A 17,772-nucleotide genomic window follows, 5' to 3' on the forward strand; every position below is an offset into this window, starting at 1 on the left:
CCATACGTCTCTCTTCCATTATAAGAAGAGCACTCTGTGAGAGAGTAACCCATGACACTCATAACAGATATCATGGAAAGCATGCTCACTATTCACCTCCTCTTATGTCTCTTAACCTTATCCTCCTTTTCTCTCACTGCCATAGCCACTAGTAAAACTGATCTATCAGCACTTCTCTCCTTCAAGTCCCAAATACATGATGACCCATTTGGAGTCCTCTCCTCATGGAACGAGTCACTGCACCACTGTCAATGGCAAGGAATCTTGTGTGGCCGCCACCATCCTGATAGAGTGACTGCTCTCGTTCTCGACTCCAAAAACTTGTCAGGTTATATATCTCCATCTCTAGCAAACCTCACGTTTCTTCAAAGGATGAGTCTCTCTGATAACCAGTTGGGAGGAAGCATCCCGGTAGAGATCGGGTATTTGGGTAGGCTACGTTTTCTCAACTTGAGTGTGAATTTTCTCGATGGTACCATTCCATCTACTCTAAGTAATTGTTCAAATCTAGAAGTTATTTATTTGAGAAATAATAATCTCCATGGAACCATCCCATCTAACTTAGCGCAATGCAAAGAACTGAAAAAAATCAATCTGGCGAATAACTTCCTCACAGGAGGCATACCATTGGAATTCGGTCTCCTCCCACAGCTCCAATTATTAGGACTATATGTCAATAATCTCACAGGATCAATTCCTTCCACCTTGGGCAACCTTAGTAGCCTAATATATCTTTATCTTGACCAAAATAATTTGGATGGCGATATTCCAGATGATTTAGGCAAACTTACTAACCTATCACGTCTTTATCTTTACAATAATTACTTCACAGGTTCCATCCCACCTACCTTTGGTAACCTTACCGAACTATCACTTCTCTATCTTGACAAAAATAGCATTAGTGGTCACATTCCGTCTGGTTTGGGCAACCTTACTAACTTACAGCAACTTAATCTTGAAGAAAATAAATTATATGGTTCCATCCCACATACCTTGGGTAATTTTCCAAGTTTGATAAAAATGGATCTTTCCGAAAATATGTTAAGTGGATTCATCCCTGATGAACTCGGGAAGCTTCAAAACCTCCAGTATTTTAACATTTATCAGAACAACATTTCAGGCGAAATACCACACTCCCTTTATAACCTATCAGCATTGTATGTTTTGGGACTTGGTAATAACCAGCTTGATGGAACTCTACCTTTTGATATGTGCAATTCTTTACCAAACTTGAAATATCTACACCTCTATGACAATCAACTCAAAGGACAGATCCCACAATCCATATCCAATTGTTCTGCTCTTATTCAAGTTGAATTAAATAATAATTACTTCAGTGGCATGATACCATCTGGCTTTGGAGCCTTACAAAATCTTCAAAACGTTTTTTTTTATTTTAATCAACTAAAAGCCAAGAGACCACGTGACTGGAGTTTCATGGATGGTTTGACTAATTGTACTATGTTAGAAACTTTAGATATTGGAGACAACCACCTACAAGGAGAATTTCCTAGTTCAATAACAAACCTTTCTACTAGTCTTCTTAAACTCCACTTGGATGATAACCCAATTTCAGGAAGCGTACCAGCAGAGCTCAAAAAACTCAATAACTTAAATGTGCTTGACCTAAGCGGAATGTTTCTCAGTGGTAGCATTCCAGTAGAAATTGGAAATCTTTTCAAATTGGGAGCATTAGATCTGAGTAATAACATGATTTCAGGCCAAATCCCATCAACATTTTCTAACCTCACCCAAATGACCAAGCTATATTTAGAAAATAATTTATTAGAAGGGAGTATACCACCAGAATTAAGTAGCATGAAAATCTTAGAAGTCCTGAATATTTCAAATAATAAGTTGGTAGGTGAAATTCCGAGAGAAATCATGGGTCTTCCTTCTCTTTCCATCAGTTTGGACTTGTCACACAATTATCTAACTGGCATCTTGCCACCAGAAATTGGTAACTTGAAAAACATACAATCAATTCGTCTCTCGAATAACAAGTTCAGTGGAGAGATTCCTGGCACAATTGATGGATGCCAGGTACTTCAATCCCTTCTTCTTGATAGCAATCTGTTAAGAGGAACAATTCCATCCAGCTTGAGAAAACTAACAGGGCTACAAATCCTTGATGTCTCTAACAACTCGTTCTCTGGTCGAGTCCCAGAATTGCTGGCCACAATGAACTTACAATATTTGAATATTTCTTTCAATAATTTCGAGGGGGAATTACCAAAAGAAGGAATTTTCAAGAATGCCAGTGGTCTAGATGTAAGAGGAAATCCAAAGCTTTGTGGTGGAGTACCTCAAATGCATTTGTCACACTGCATTTCTCAGCCTTCCACACAGAGAAATCACTTTCGAAGAAGCATGATGCTCATAATTTCTGTTGTTGGTCCTTTTATTTGCATAACTGCAATCATTTGCTTGTTAGTCATTTATTATACTAGAAACAGCCCTCAAAACAAACCACAATCTGATAAAGCTTTGAAATATGGGTTAGAACCTGTTTCATACAATGACCTTCTTAGAGCTACTGAAAATTTCTCCCCGAATAATCTAATTGGAAGAGGTTCATTTGGAGAAGTTTACAAAGCCGTTATGAGCTTCGAGAATGTGACAACCGTTGCAGTGAAGGTGTTAAACCTTGAGAAACACAATGCTTCTAGAAGTTTCTTATCTGAATGTGAGGCATTAAAATATGTGAGACACAGGAACCTTATTAAAGTGTTGAGTTTGTGCTCTAGCATAGACCACCAAGGTAATGATTTCAAAGCTTTGGTTTTTGAGTTCATGCCAAATGGTAGCTTGGAAACATGGTTGCATCCAAATGCATGTACGGATCGGCCATTCAGAAGCCTCAGCTTCATCCAGAGATTGAACATTGCATTTGATGTGGCGGCAGCGCTAGATTATCTCCATTACCATTTAACTGCACCAATCGTGCATTGTGATCTCAAACCTAGTAATGTACTTTTGGATGATGACATGACTGCACATGTGAGTGATTTTGGATTAGCAAGGTTTTTGGTTCGACCTGATACCATGCCTTCTCAATCAATGTCGAGCACCGGTGGAATCAAAGGTTCTATTGGCTACATTCCTCCAGGTATATATAGCAGAGCTTATTATTTGAGATTTTTTTTAGTATGCTTTTGTACTAAATTTAGGGCTGTAACTATTAACTTTTTGTTGTCTAGAGTATGGGATGGGTGGTCGGCCATCGATAGAAGGAGATGTGTACAGCTACGGAGTTCTTCTGCTCGAGTTGTTCACTGGAGTAAGTCCAACTGACGAGAGAATCAGAGATGGTTTGAGCCTTCAGAAGCAAGTTGAGATGGTTTTCCCCGACAAAGTCATGGACATAGTCGACCTCAAATTATTCCCTAAAACTGATGGAGAACACAATTTGTATGCACCTGAAAATGTCTATAGTTGTTTGGTTTCAGTGATTCAATGCGGGCTTCTGTGCTCCAAAGAGTCGTCAAAAGAGCGTATTTCTATCAAAGATGTTACCAAGGAGTTGAACTTAGCACGGACAAAGTTGCTTAGGTCATAAAGATGGATAAAAAAGGATTGAAAGAGAAGAGAAAGGGATCCACTAAATATGTATTATATGTAAAATTGGACAGCGGTTGTGGTAATTTATGGTGTTGTAGTATATATGTTGTAATAACGAATTGTTGAAAGTAACGACTAAAATTGATATGATTTTGAAAACAATTTTATGAATTTTCAAATTAATTGAATTGAATCAGATTCTAATTGGATGATCAGAATTCGAAATTAAAAAATTATTCAAAAACCGTGGCGGATCTCCGTGGGTATGCACCTAGCTACTATCTTCAAGTCTGGATCCTCTACATTACCTCATTGTTTGAGTTTCAATCCAGACTGTCTGATCGTAATCCGGATCAATCCCGTCAAACTTTTAATGCACATGGATCCTTTAAGATTCGTGCTAATATGTAATGAACGGATCAAATTCAAAGCCGAAAATATAATGTATCTAGGTGATATGAATTCCTTTCTCTTCTCTGACAGTGGGCCGGTGGCCTGACTGAGAATCAAGGCCCAATAAAAGATTCTCAAATCTTAAAACACAATGCTATTTGATGAAGCTAATTAAAAACTAAAATGTAAGGTGGTTGCTGTCACGTGAGAAAGATTGTAATAATAGTCAAAAGGATGTCTTATTGTAGTCAAAGAAAAGCACCACGTGATTGTAAATATCAATGTAAAAACACTTTATTTATTCCAGATTAGATATTCATATGATTTAGGTGGGAAAAAAATAAAAAATTGCAGGAAGGACCTTTATTTTATTTTATTTACAAAATATGTTAAAGCTTGTTTTTAATTATCAAAGCAAGATGACTTACACTTTTTAGCAATTTGAGATGCAAAAATCAGATAAAATAGATTCAACAGCAAATGATCAAGCAAAAAGGAAAATTTCAAAATTCCAACAGAAAATAAGAAATTTCCAATTGAGCTACTTTATTTAATGAACTTGAGTAGTACATTTTTGGTTCATAACAACACTATTTGGGTTTTATTTCTACTGAATTAAACAGCACAACATCCGATTAAAGAATTAATTGTGTCAAACTAATTGGGAGAGAAGTAATACCTTAATTACTAAAGTAATTTTAAATTATTTATTTTGAATAACCAATTTAAAATGTGTTATGGTAAACCATCATGTAAAATTTAACACTAAGATACTTCTGATACCTTTAGTCATGTTAGATTCGATCAGCTAATTGTTTTCTTGTGTTATTAGTATTTAATTGTTTTCTTGTGTTATTATTATTTAATTACCAATAGTTACAAATCTGGGTTATATCTTAACAGAGCAGTTTTGGCTTCATGCAGCACACTAAGCATATGAAATGCTGTTTTTGTTCTATAGCCTGTGCGCTGTACAAAGTCAAAACTGCAATGTTAGAAAGCGCAAATTGACACAACTTTTAAATAACACTGCAATTTGTTAAACTACAACATAGTCCATCAGATCTATCAAGATAAAAAATACAAAAATAAAAAAAGCCACTAATTGCCTCACATATCCATTTCAAAACAAAGATTATTTGATAGGAGTTGACGGATCCGAAGATGCTACCTGCTCTTTATCCTGCAAACAATTGAAAGAACAAAAAATTCATACAAAATTTGAATTAATTCAAGTGCTGTAGCCCATAATAATTTAAATTATAAACAAATTAATAAAAAATTTTATACAAAAACCTGAGGTATCTCCTTTCCTTGGTTAGACTACTAGTTGTTTGCAAATTGGCTATGGTACTATGCATAGAGCACGTTGGTCCGTACTATGGATCAATATCTTTGTTTTCAAAATCCTAACAGTCGATATGAACCGTTCAAAATGATCACCATATGAAAATGTACATAGAGACTAAATTTAACTTTTTTTTTATAATTTTTTTACTATTTTATTTAGATAGGTTGACATCACTACTTTTAAATGGTCAAGAATCTTTAGATCAAGTGATTTTCGACCTATTTAAAAAATAGTAAAAAAAATCTAAAAAAATGTAAAATTTGATCTGAATGTACATTTTCATATGGAAATCATGTTGAATGGTTCAGATCGCCCATTTGGACTTTGCATGCGAAAAAATTGATCCATAGTACAGACCAATCAGCGCTATGCATCACTTAAATAAAAAAGTATTCAAATAAAAAAAATAAACAACATAAAAACTAAATACCTGAAAGTGAGGTGCATTGGCTAGTGCCATCTGCTGTTGCTGAAACTGGTACCAATGCTGCTGCTGTTGCTGTTGAACTTGCATCCACTGCTGCAAATACATCTGGTACATTTTCTGGTAATACATCATCTGTTGCTGCAACTGCTGTTGCTTCTCCTGTAAAGAGTTGTTGCTAGGCGAGGAATGATCGGACTGCAACTGATTTTGCTGTAAAACCTGTTGCTGTAACTGGAGGCAACAGAACATCTGTTGTAGTTGGTTTTGGTTGTGTTGCCACATCTGAGATGGACACACTTGCCCTGATTGTACGCCTCCATTCTACCATTTTTTTTTTGTTAGTTGAACTGGATTCAGTTTATATGAGTAGGGGTCTTTAACCAAAAAATAATAATAAATGAAGGGAAGAAGAAACCATTGGTTGCTGGTATTTTGAAAATTACGAACACCCATTACTAGCATGAGCATTCCCTAAACCCTAAACCCTAAAACCTAAACTCTAGAGGTCAGACCAAGGTAATTTCCATGGTTCCGGAAATCGGAATCGGAATCAGAATCGGATTTTTGACCGCTGAGTCAGAATCGGATGAATCGGCCGGAATCGGAAGAATCGGATCGGTAACTCGGGTATTTTTGGCAGAAGCCTTGTTTTGTAGCAAAAAAATAGGAAAAAATTGATAAAAATAATTTATAAAAAAACTATGTTAAATAAGACAATATTACACTCAAATAATCCACTAATTATATAATGTATTACAAATATTATAAATAGAACACATTTTTATTGTCAGAAGCTATGTCGAGCTGGCTGAATCATCTCATTATCCTCTGTATTAAAATACAAATGAAAATATTATTGTACAGAGTCAAAAGATAAAAACATTAATATTGTCAAATGAAAAATTAGTAGGATGTTATTTTTTCATTCCTGTCATTTCTTCCATTTTTTTTTGTGAAATGTAAAAAAATTATGGAGTCCGATAAAAAATTCCCTTTTTTATTTCTTCTCTCTTGAGGGGCCCACATATCTTTCCTTTTGAGAAATAATCTCTCACTCACGTGGATGAGTGTCTATTTGTTCTCCAGTTAGAAATTCAACCTGGAACTTAAAGAAAAAAAGAAATTCAACCCGCTCTTGAGGGCCCACATATCTCTACTTTTTCATTTACGCATTGACCAACCCACCCATATCTCCTTCTTCTTCACGACGTCTACATGGGTCAAATTCAACCCGTTCGCCCTTTCCTCTGCACTAGTTATTTAGCAAAACCAAATTGAACAAAATAAAATGCAGAATCGGTGAGACAATCAACCAAAATGTGAGAATCTGTCTGGAATCAGTGCAGACTTGCTTCACTCAGCCGATTCATCACTTTTCAACCAAGATTTTCGAACAAAACTCGCTCGCCGTGTAAGTTTGTTTAAAACTCAGCTCAACTCGGTCTAACACGGCTCAACTCGGTGTAACTCGGCTTGACTCGGTCGGAAAATCGGATAACTCGGCCGAGTCAAGCACTGTTCATCCGAGTTTTGCCGAAAAACTCGCATAGGCGTGAGACTCGGGTGAAACTCGGATCGGACACGGCCGATTCCGAGTTGACTCGGCCGAGTTGACTCGGAATCGGCCGATTTCTGGAACCATGGTAATTTCTCCAAGGGCCCTCCAAATTTATTCCTCCTATTGTTTATCATACCTCTCTAAATTTCTAACTCAAATCACTTGTCTAATGAGAACATAATATAGTTTTCACAATAATTTAGATGGAAATTTTTAAATTCACTCCTGTCAACTAAAAAATGAGGGTTATAGGCCAAATAACTTCTGTTAAATGTAATCATAAGGAAGCTTTTGTATTAAATTAACCCTTCTCTATTAAAGGATACATGTAATTTTACATTTATGGGTTGTAAAATGAGGGCTATGAGCTATATATTTGCAGAAGCAAGCACATGTGACAAATAGACTCTTAAAACAAAAAATAAAAAAGTAAAAAAGTACAAAATGCACAAAAACACTGACCAAATATTGTGCCAAGGCTCCTGTAGGAAATGTCTGATATGGCGGTTGTGAAGTCTGTATTGGATTATTAGATCTTGCCAGGTCTGGATTCAAAACAGGTCGATCTTGACCCAATTCCACTTCTGACTTCGAGCATTCGACCTGAATTGGGCTAGCAGGCCTAATTGGCCTTATTTGCAAAGACTCGTCAAGTTTCGGGTCTATAGTTTCAGATTCTGGATTTGCTCTTACCAGGTCTGTTTTCTCAACATCACTACTATGATTCATAGTGTTATTGCTATTAAAATTATTATCAGGTGCAGGAACAGCAAAGTTGGTTTTTGATTCTGGATTTTGAGTTTCCTTCAATACTATTGATTCCGAATTCGGTTGCAAAATCACCTCCTTTTCTCCTAATATGGCCTCATTTTTCTCTAGTTTTGCTCTTTTATTGCATTTCGGGATTCCTTGGGAAAAAGTACGCAGTGGCGGGCCCACGCCTTCCTGGTTTGTGCGGGTTTTCCATAAAGGTCTACAAACTGTACACAAAAATAAGGTTATCTCAATTATGAGCGTGAGGCTATGGTACTTCGCAGAGCGCACATTGATCCGTGCTATGGATCCATATTTTCAAAGTCCAAACAGTCAATCCGAACCATTTAACATGATTTTCATATGAAAATGTTCTGGGACATCAAATTTTACATTTTTTTTAGAATTTTTTTACTATTTTTTATAATAAGTAGAAAATCACCTAATTTAAAATTTATGGACCATACAAAAGTAGTGGTTATCAACCTATCTAAAAAAATAGTAAAATAATTCTAAAAAAAATGTAAAATCCGTCTTCAACTACATTTTCATATGAAAATAGAGATATGAATCCATAGTACGGACCGATCCATGCTTTGTTTGAACAAAAGAATAATCAGTCAATTGCATATTTATAAAAAAGGGCACTCACATCAAAAAACAACATAGAGATCTCTTCACGTTCTTCATAACATAAAGGTGTAGATTTATTGGTTTGAGGTTCTATCACATTAGATATTATCGAATCTAAAATCAGTATATGACTGGTCCCACCATGGATCATCTCAAATTGAATCAACCCCTACAAGTTTCAATAATCATTACATGGAAAAATTTACAGATGAAAATATAGTAATAATTTATTTAAAGTTACACAACTTTGATTAGAAAATTGCATGGCATTTGTTTAATCCCCCTAAGAAAGACTTCTCTAGCCACATCCCTGCTACCAGTTGCCTATAAAAACAAAAATTTTCAAGAAATATAAATCAGAACAGATAGTAAAAGAGAAGACTTCAAATGAGCTGATTATTAAGGGGATTAATTAAAATATTATAATTTCTATAATAACTCTGATTTATTATATGATTTGAATTTTTTAAAATTTGAATTATAATTATTTTCCAATGTGGAGGCATGATTGGAGCATACAGTTTTCAAAGCAGCTGAATCCTCACAATTAATTTTTTTTTTTTTTTTGTATCATACCCACAAATGTGAATTGTGCAAAGTTAATGTAAAGACTTGAAGCAACTTCAACATTCTTTTTCTCTATAGCATATTCAATTTCATTCTCATATAACTCAAAATCACCCTTACTATTTCCCTGATATAATAAAAAATAATGAAAATAAGTAAAAGAAAATAAAACAGCAAAAAAGAGTTGTTCTTGGCACAGTAACAGAAGGCATGAAAACATCTTTACTTCTTGGTCAAATAAAAAACAAAATAGAGGGAATAAAGAGAGTAGATATGTTAGAATAGGAGAATAGGGTAATATTTTTCAGATTGTGGGAGGATTAAGGGGAATAAGAAGGATCTAAATCTGGAATAGAGGTTTTATTTTAGCCTAGAGTAGAATAGAGAGGGTTAAGACTAGAATAGAGAAGAATATAGGTTTATTTTATGGCATAAAGTTTTTTTATTTATAGGCATTTGGACCACTAACCTTAAAAAAATTTAAATTAGTTGGAATAACATCCTACCTTGTGTTTTTCCAAATTACCCTCCCGGTAAATATATTTAATATAATTAGAAGAAAAACGGTTGAAATCATGAAGGAGTAATGAGCGAGAACTTGGCGAATCTCCCAACTCCTCTTTCATCATTGCATAGTACATACGATAAGCTGGCACTTTCTATATCAAAATGAGAATTCACAAAAAGAAATTTATCATTCCCAAAAAAAGAAAAAAAAAAGAGGAAAATTTAAAAATAATTTGACAAAAAAATGGTACAAATTACAGGTTGATACTTCACACTGTACCAATTTAAATATTACTAGTAAAATTAGTATAAAAAAAAGTATGATATGGGTTACATATTTACTCACCTAATTCTCTTACAGCAAGTACCACAAAAGGATGATGTGTGTTTGATTCCATATTACTCACTCAATTCCCAAATTAACCCTACTCCCCACTGAACTTAAATTCAAGAAAATCCAGGATACTAACCCTCATGTAAATCATATTTGTATACTTCGAGAAAATAAAATTACCTTCTGGAAGAATGGGGGTGAACGGCCAAGGGCACTATTGGCAATTTCTTTACCACCTTGTGCATGTACAAAATCCATGTACCGAATCCAAACCTCAGGGTAGTTGGCACATGGAATCAAACATCTCTGATAAAGCTTCACCATCTAGCAACAATAAAAAAGAAAAATAAACAAAAATTATTTTAGAAATAAGTAATCAATGATAGAGGAGGATTCAAATGCCTCCATTTTTAGTTGTTATTCAGGGGTTGCAAACAAAATCTAAAAGAAAAAAAAAACCATCAAGTGGTTTGTCAATATCCATTAATGTGGACTATTTTATATGCATTTTTTTTTCAAACTCTCAATGCCCATCAAAGTGAAGAGAAAAATGAAGTACATGCACATAAAGAAGAGGTGATGAACTCATTCGAAACCCCTCAATAACAACTACTACATTTTGATAAAAAAATAGGTAACTGTCACATCCCGTGACAACTCGCCACGTATTTATACGTAAGGCGTGAGCATACTGCACACATCATCAATAAAATAAAACAAACATATATATTGCCACAAATTTATATATAAATCACACAAGTATTTTTGATACAAAGGACATAAATGGACACGGCTAATATATAAATGTCTCATAGCCATGTTCATTATATGTATTCAAACAAACAAGATAGCAAACTAAGTGGCAAATAATAGTTATCCTCACTTTGCATTCCTGTTTTACTCCTCACCTCGCCTCGCCACGTTTTCTTCATCACCTGGAACCCACATAAATAAAGTGGTACGGATGAGAGCTTCAACAAAACTCTCCGTGCGGATTTTTAGTTCCAGACCGAATCTTTGTGAAATTAACTTTAGATACCAAATGTAAATTTCTCATTCAAGTTCAATTAATGAAATCTATCCAATGATGCACCAATTTAGTTATTTAATCAAAACATCTATTTTTCCTTTTTAATTCACATTTCTTTTATCTGACTAAGCGGTGCATCCAGCTTTCCGCTAAGTCTTGGTTGTCTCACTAGGCGGTGAATCCGGCTTTTCGCTAGGTCTTGACTGTCTCATTAGACGGTGCATCCGGCTTTCCGCTAAGTTTTGACCCGTGACAGGACCGCTTTCGCCTACAGTCACGTTAACGAGGGGTCTAGTCGAACACCGGACCCAATGTATACATTCCGATATGTAAAACATATCGGCCCTGTTCACTGATCGTATCCTTGCCCTTTTCTATTCATATATAGCATGTTCATTTCAAAAATCTATTTCAATAACAATCATGGCATCTTTCCTTAGATTCCAAATTCACCATTCATCACATAACTATAGAATAAATATATAACCAAATGGTAAAGTAATTTAACAACTATCCAGGAAATACACCGCACCTGAAATTCCGTGGACTCCTGGAACATACTCTTCACATTCGACACGTCCCTCAATCTCTAGATATGAACCTAAGTTATTCAGTTACTAAAAATTATTTTTGTTTCCAAATAATAAATATTTATAATAAGTAATTATTTAAAGATTAAAATATTCAAATTGTAAAGATAGAGAGTGTGAAATACGAAAATATATGATAGAGTATAATAGTGTGAAATGAATTGTGACAGTGACTATAGTTTACAAGTGAAAAGTAATTTATGGAGAGATTTAGATACTTCATATATTTTAATGTAAACAATCTTGAACATAAGTTTTATATTTAAAATTAGAAGATTACGACGAATATACAGAAATAGATAATAATAGATAAATATCACATACCTATAGAAGTAATGAAGAACGAGAGGTCAGACCGGATCAAAACAGAGGGAAATTATTGTTCCCGGTTACTGTTTACACGAGTTACTGTTCACAGGTCAAGAGAAGAGGGTGAGTGTGTTTTGTGGAGAGAGAGAGACTGTGCATGTTAATATAATTAATGACTAGTCTTTATGAATAGATGCAATTGCACCCTTTGGTTGTTTAAAAGGTTCAATATGAAATGGTGCAAGTAAAATGCTGCTTAGGAAAAGATAAGGACAGCAAAGAAAATTGGATTCGGCCAGTAAAGGATTGATTTTCAAATATGGGCTGGGATTTATTTAAGGAAATATGGGCTTTATAATATTAATTAATTAAATTGGGCTGAAGATAAATTACAAAATATGGACTGCAGAGAATCAATTTGACTATGGTCTAAGTTGTACTTTAATTTAAATTTACATGCTGTTACATCCTTCCACCCTTAAGAATCATGTTCAGTGCTTTGAACATAAATATTTTCTGATGTCTCAAATAATTCTGATGTTTGATAATGATTATTGAAATAAATAAAATTATATAAGTCATTACATAAGGTAGGCGGCTTTCAACGGTTTGGATTCGTCATTTGAAGCCGATTTGATGGGTTTTAGACTTGAGTTCACGAAGGGGCTTGGTGAAGTTAACAACACCCTAGTTCTACTCTATAAAAACATATATATTGTGCAATATGTTGCACAAACAAGTATGTTCACAACTAATTATTTTTTCTTAACAATAAAATATGACTAATAAATTAAACCAAAAAATATTCAACTTGAAGAGATAATTCAGCATTTCATCCATCCAACTGCAAAAATATTGCACATAATTAGAATTAGAATTTTTTTTTTTTTGCACCTGCAGAATTAGAACTTGGTTCAGTGTCCCGGATGCACCTGCAGAACTGGTGGGATTATTATTGTCCCGAAGTGTTTTGGACATAATATTATTTAGCTGGATACAAACAGACTTTTCGAGTAAAAGTTGGAGCTAGGAAGTTTTTCATTTGTGTTTCGAACCCGCAACTGCTTGTACAGAGGGTATTGCCACAGCCACTGAAGCAAAGGCTGTTTCTTGAATTTAAACGAACATTGAATAAGATATTGTCTAAAATCTTTTGGACAAAGCTCTCTTTCTTTCCAGACCTATTTAGAAAATTCCGCACTTAGTGACAAATTGAGAGATAGATAATTGGTGATCCACGATGCATTGAAATTTCCTCAACTAGTTGAATATTTATTCTGCACAAATATTGGAGTGCATTTGCAAATATGGAATAATATCGGGAGCATTTTCTGGGGGTATAATTTGGAATAAGTAAATTTTAGCTAACAGATTCATAGGGACCAAATGTAAAACGACTATAGTCAAAGAGCTCCTTACAAAATTAATCATGAATTTTTTTTTCTCTTCTCTTTTTACAGTGGGGCATTGGGTTCATAACATTCTGGTACCACGGTGGATCCAGAAAGAGTCGGGCCTTTGTGCTGACATGGCATGTAGTTACTGGTGGATACATTTATGCATTGGCAGTTGCAACATCAATCACTGGTCTTTTGGAAAAGGCAACTTTTATGCAGGGTGCAAAGATGACATTCACTACTTCTCTGGAGGCATATTTAATTGATTCGCTTGGAATTCTTATTGCTGCCCTTGGTGGAATTGTTACTGTTGCATTTATTAGTCCCGGGACTGCTAAAAATGATGCCTATAGAGGTATTTCAGAGTAGACAAATATGTTGTCTTTTTAAGTTTTTTGATATGTAAAAGATTTTGCATTTTTGGTACTAGTTGGCTACAAGAGATTGTGAGAATTTTGATTTGATCGGGTAGGCTCTTCATTATTGGTATGTGTTAGGGTTGTAGGTATTAGATCTTTATCTTTTATATTCTCAAAATTTACAGATTTTTTAATTCTTTTTTCTCTGTTGTTTGTTCTCTTTCCTTCTTTCTTTGGATTTTTTTTTTCTTGTTCTTTTTCTTTTCTCTTGAAAGTTAGGGGCTGAGACATGTGAAGGAGGAAACTTAGTAGAGCATCAGAGTGTAACATGTTAAGAAGAAAAGTTGGTGGAAGTGACTTGAGCTTGCTAATATAATATTGTACTTGAAACATAGGAGAAATAATTTGTTATTTATTTGAGACAAATATGCTTGTTCATTTGTATGATCCATCTTCATTTTTGGTTTCATATCTATATGAATTTGCAATGTATAGCAGGAGAAAATAATCTGAGACAATTTTCACTTGTTTTTGGGTGCTTTATGCTTTCATTATCTCCTTTTGATTGATATTTTTTTCTGCCGAGCAAGATTTTTACTACAAATTGTTGTAAATGAAAATTAAAACAATAATGTCTTAGTATAATTAGGCTGTAATTATGAAAAATATTAGGGACCTGGTACATATTGTGGTGGATCACATCACTCTGAAGGGATGTAGGTTTTTTTGTTCACAAGAGACATTTAAAAAGGAATAAATATGGGAAATTTACAGAAGCTTTTATTTAAAAAAGGTACATTTAAGGAGGTGTTTCCTGATATTTGAGCTGGAAACTGAATGAGTTACGAACTATGTCTAGCTCAGCTCGTTGTCAACTCTAGACCAGAATACTACTATTCACGCTAAAATAACAGAAACACTAGTTTATTAAGAGGATAAATTAGTTTGAAGATTACTAAACTTTATCCTTGTCTCTCTATAGCCACTGAATTTTTAATTTGTCCCAATAAAGTCACCCTATAACTTTTTTATCCAAAAAATAAATAAAGTATAACTTTTCCGCTAGTATTTTCGATGGAATGAGCATTTTTTCTTAAAATTTTGGACGGAATGAGCATATTCCATTGATATTTTGGATGGAAAAATTATAGGGTGACTAGATTGAAATAAATTAAAAATTAAGTAGCTATGAAGGAACAAATAAAACTTCAGTAACAAATTTATAATAAAGAACAAAATTTAGTGACCTTCAACGAGATTTATCCTAATTAAAATAATATGGAGTTTTTGTTGCTGACAGGCCTCCTTTTGAAAGCCAGCAAGCACTTGAAACAGTAGTAATATTTTTTGGCCCAATTCATTGTTTATGGGAACAATTGCATGCATAACTGACCGTACAAAATATTTAGGTATCAATGTATCATGCATTCGTTCGTACAAAATGATAAATATCTCATAGCAATGTAACTCCACATGAAACAAATGGGATTAATTGATTTTCATTTATTTTTAAAACTTGTATATTTGCGTCTTGTTTATATATTGTTTAGAATAAAATATTATGAGTAATGTAAAATTGATTCAAATAATAAATATCTCGTACCAATGTAGCTCCACATGAAACAAATGTGATTAATTGATCTTCATTTATTTTTAAAACTTGTATATTTGTGTCTTGTTTATATATAGTTTAGAGTAAATTATTATGAGTAATGTAAAATTGACTCTCATTATTAGTAAGAAAATTTTATGTGATTGAACCTATTCACATTTGACCCATTCTTATTTGAAAATCCTATTGTTTGAAATAACTATTTCTTACCTATTTCGACACAGAGTTTAGTAATAATAAACTTGCGAATTTTTTTTTAATATTATTGACAAATACGTCAGAGCTTATGGGTAAGGAATAGCTATTGGTATTTGTTTGAAGTACACATAACACGTTATGTATTAAGATATCACACTTAACATGTCTAAATATGATTAATATGATAGAATAACACATCTTTTGAATGAATGATCATATATTTTTTGTGATTAAGGTGTCATGACTTCATAAATTTGGCGTGCTTATTTTTAATATACTTAACAATATTTTATATGATACTTAAATGTGAAAGAAAAAAAATTATTATCTTTAGTTCTCACTAAACAAAATATTGGAGAAAACTAAATATTACTTACTTTTTAATTAAGTTTTCCGATTATATCAAAAAAGATAAATTAGTTATGCTGAGTGTACTTTGAACAAATTTTTCAACGTAAAATAAATGTAAAATTGCCCAAAAAAAATAAAAAAATAAAAACTTCGCATTACGAAATTAATTATGCTACCGGAGAGCACAGAGCGTTCGTCCAGATACCCACGACACATAGCAACTTACCGTGATAATAATTGATTTTCATGAGGGCCAAATATATATAAAGCGTTGTTGTGGGGTTAATAAGCCCGTGTCGTAGGCAAATTCGAGTGCAAAATATACAAAAAAATTTACCATGTTAATAAATTAATTCATTACTTATGATTTATTAGTATTATGATAGATGATAGTCTAGTAACAGTTGAAAAAAATATAAAGGAAACAAGTAATTAATCGGTTAATCAATTAAGCGGCGCTCAGCCAAGTAATCGCGCGACGAATGGAGAAGCGAAACTGAAAACCTAGCGGCAGCGGATTGATCTGAACCCTGTAACCGTCGATCGACTGTCGGCGGTGAACCTGGTTATGATACCAATTTGTTAAGTTTTCTATGGTTTGAGAAGAGGAAGAGACAGAGACAACTAAAAGTAATATTCTGATTAGACTTAGTTCTCTCTCATAATAAGAGTATACATATTAAAGATATAAAACCCAACGGACCCGAATAGCAATTTGGGTCAAAACATAACACATTCAAATGTAAAAATTTATAAAAGGATGATTTATTTGTAAAAGTTATTTTTATTTTTTTTCCACTTAAATAGGCCTAACACAGTAGAGTCAGTATCCGTATCTTTTATTTATTTATTTCAAGAAAGGTTAAATGATATTAATTAAGAAAAATTAATGGGTGGGTTCCACTACGGAAAAAAGGATCACCGAATCCTTAAATTAATTTATTATTCTGGTTCCGCAGTTTAAACTTGTCAACCTGGTTAAAATTAATTTTTTTTAAAAAAGTGGTTAAATGGTTTACTTTTTTTAAGATGATAAAAATAAAAATTTCAGATTTTTGCACGGAATTTGCAGGTCGACACAAAATACAAGTTTGTAGTCATTCTTAATTTTGATATTAATCAAGAGTCTCAGTACAATCCATTTACGTGATTATTAGACATGTATGATATCCGATGAATAAAGCCGATATGAATATTATTGTTTTCCTTAATTTATTTGCTTATTAGAAAAGAAATAAAATTAAAATTAAAATTAGCTTAATGGTCGATCAGCATATGGATTAGAAAATTATCTTAACTTGTCACTTAATTAATGGTGTGTGCGCATGTGTGCACATCTGTTTATGAAGCAAAGTCCGGATGGATCACTAATGTAGTAGGTCAGTACTATAACGACTCATTAGGGAAAGTATATATTGTGGTCAACTTCTTTCTAACCATACATCTCCCTTTAACTATGAGACGAGCACTCTATGAGAGAAAAACCCATTCCACTATTGTAGTGGATGAGCACTCCGTGATAGAGCAATGCAACATTATTAGATCTGGTTTGGATCTAGTAATCAGTCTCCGGTAACTCTCATGACTTATTGTTATGGTAAGTGTCAGACGACTTATACTACCAAAGAATTGTTGATGGAGTACATTGTATTGACTGAGCACTAATATAGTGGGTGCACATTGTTGTCCAATCTTTTGACCCACCAGCTGCATCACTAATATAGTGACTGAACATTGTAGTGGATGGATCACTAATATAGATGGTTCTTTCATTTTGAGGAGCACAATTTCATTGTCTTTATTAGACAACACGGAAGAGGTGAAAGGGAGGAGCAACAACAC

General features: G+C 33.7%; 2 protein-coding genes and 1 long non-coding RNA gene across 3 annotated transcripts in view; 2 read left to right on the top strand and 1 right to left on the bottom strand.

Moving 5' to 3' along the window:
• Positions 1-17,772, bottom strand: part of LOC144548976 (uncharacterized) — a 94,387-nt gene that overhangs the window by 51,124 nt on the left and 25,491 nt on the right. The window contains exons 1-7 of the mRNA XM_078297715.1: positions 10,265-10,762; positions 9,750-9,902; positions 9,289-9,370; positions 8,696-8,845; positions 7,753-8,270; positions 5,736-6,053; positions 5,002-5,137 (exon numbers count right to left, since the gene is read on the bottom strand). Of these exons, the coding sequence (XP_078153841.1) occupies positions 5,090-5,137; positions 5,736-6,053; positions 7,753-8,019 (633 nt within the window). The 5' untranslated portion in view covers positions 8,020-8,270; positions 8,696-8,845; positions 9,289-9,370; positions 9,750-9,902; positions 10,265-10,762 and the 3' untranslated portion in view covers positions 5,002-5,089. Of the gene's footprint in view, positions 5,138-5,735; positions 6,054-7,752; positions 8,271-8,695; positions 8,846-9,288; positions 9,371-9,749; positions 9,903-10,264 lie in introns of the transcript that reaches the window.
• On the top strand, positions 13-3,723 carry LOC144548960 (receptor kinase-like protein Xa21). The gene is made up of 2 exons (XM_078297698.1): positions 13-3,109; positions 3,201-3,723. Exons 1-2 carry the CDS (start codon positions 52-54, stop codon positions 3,557-3,559), a joined length of 3,417 nt encoding a protein of 1,138 aa, XP_078153824.1. The 5' UTR covers positions 13-51; the 3' UTR covers positions 3,560-3,723.
• Positions 7,837-14,295, top strand: LOC144548983 (uncharacterized). The gene is made up of 2 exons (XR_013509520.1): positions 7,837-7,986; positions 13,474-14,295. It is a non-coding gene; the product is annotated as an uncharacterized LOC144548983 (long non-coding RNA).

Source organism: Carex rostrata, chromosome 34, assembly GCF_964058835.1.
Source record: "Carex rostrata chromosome 34, lpCarRost1.2, whole genome shotgun sequence".
NCBI classification, from domain to species: domain Eukaryota; kingdom Viridiplantae; phylum Streptophyta; class Magnoliopsida; order Poales; family Cyperaceae; genus Carex; species Carex rostrata.

Bases quoted from the DNA above. Each gene is read 5' to 3' on its own strand.
- LOC144548960 (XM_078297698.1), top strand. From the start codon at position 52: ATGACACTCATAACAGATATCATGGAAAGCATGCTCACTATTCACCTC. The intron at 3,110-3,200 runs GTATATATAGCA...TTTGTTGTCTAG, and splicing joins TATTGGCTACATTCCTCCAG to AGTATGGGATGGGTGGTCGG.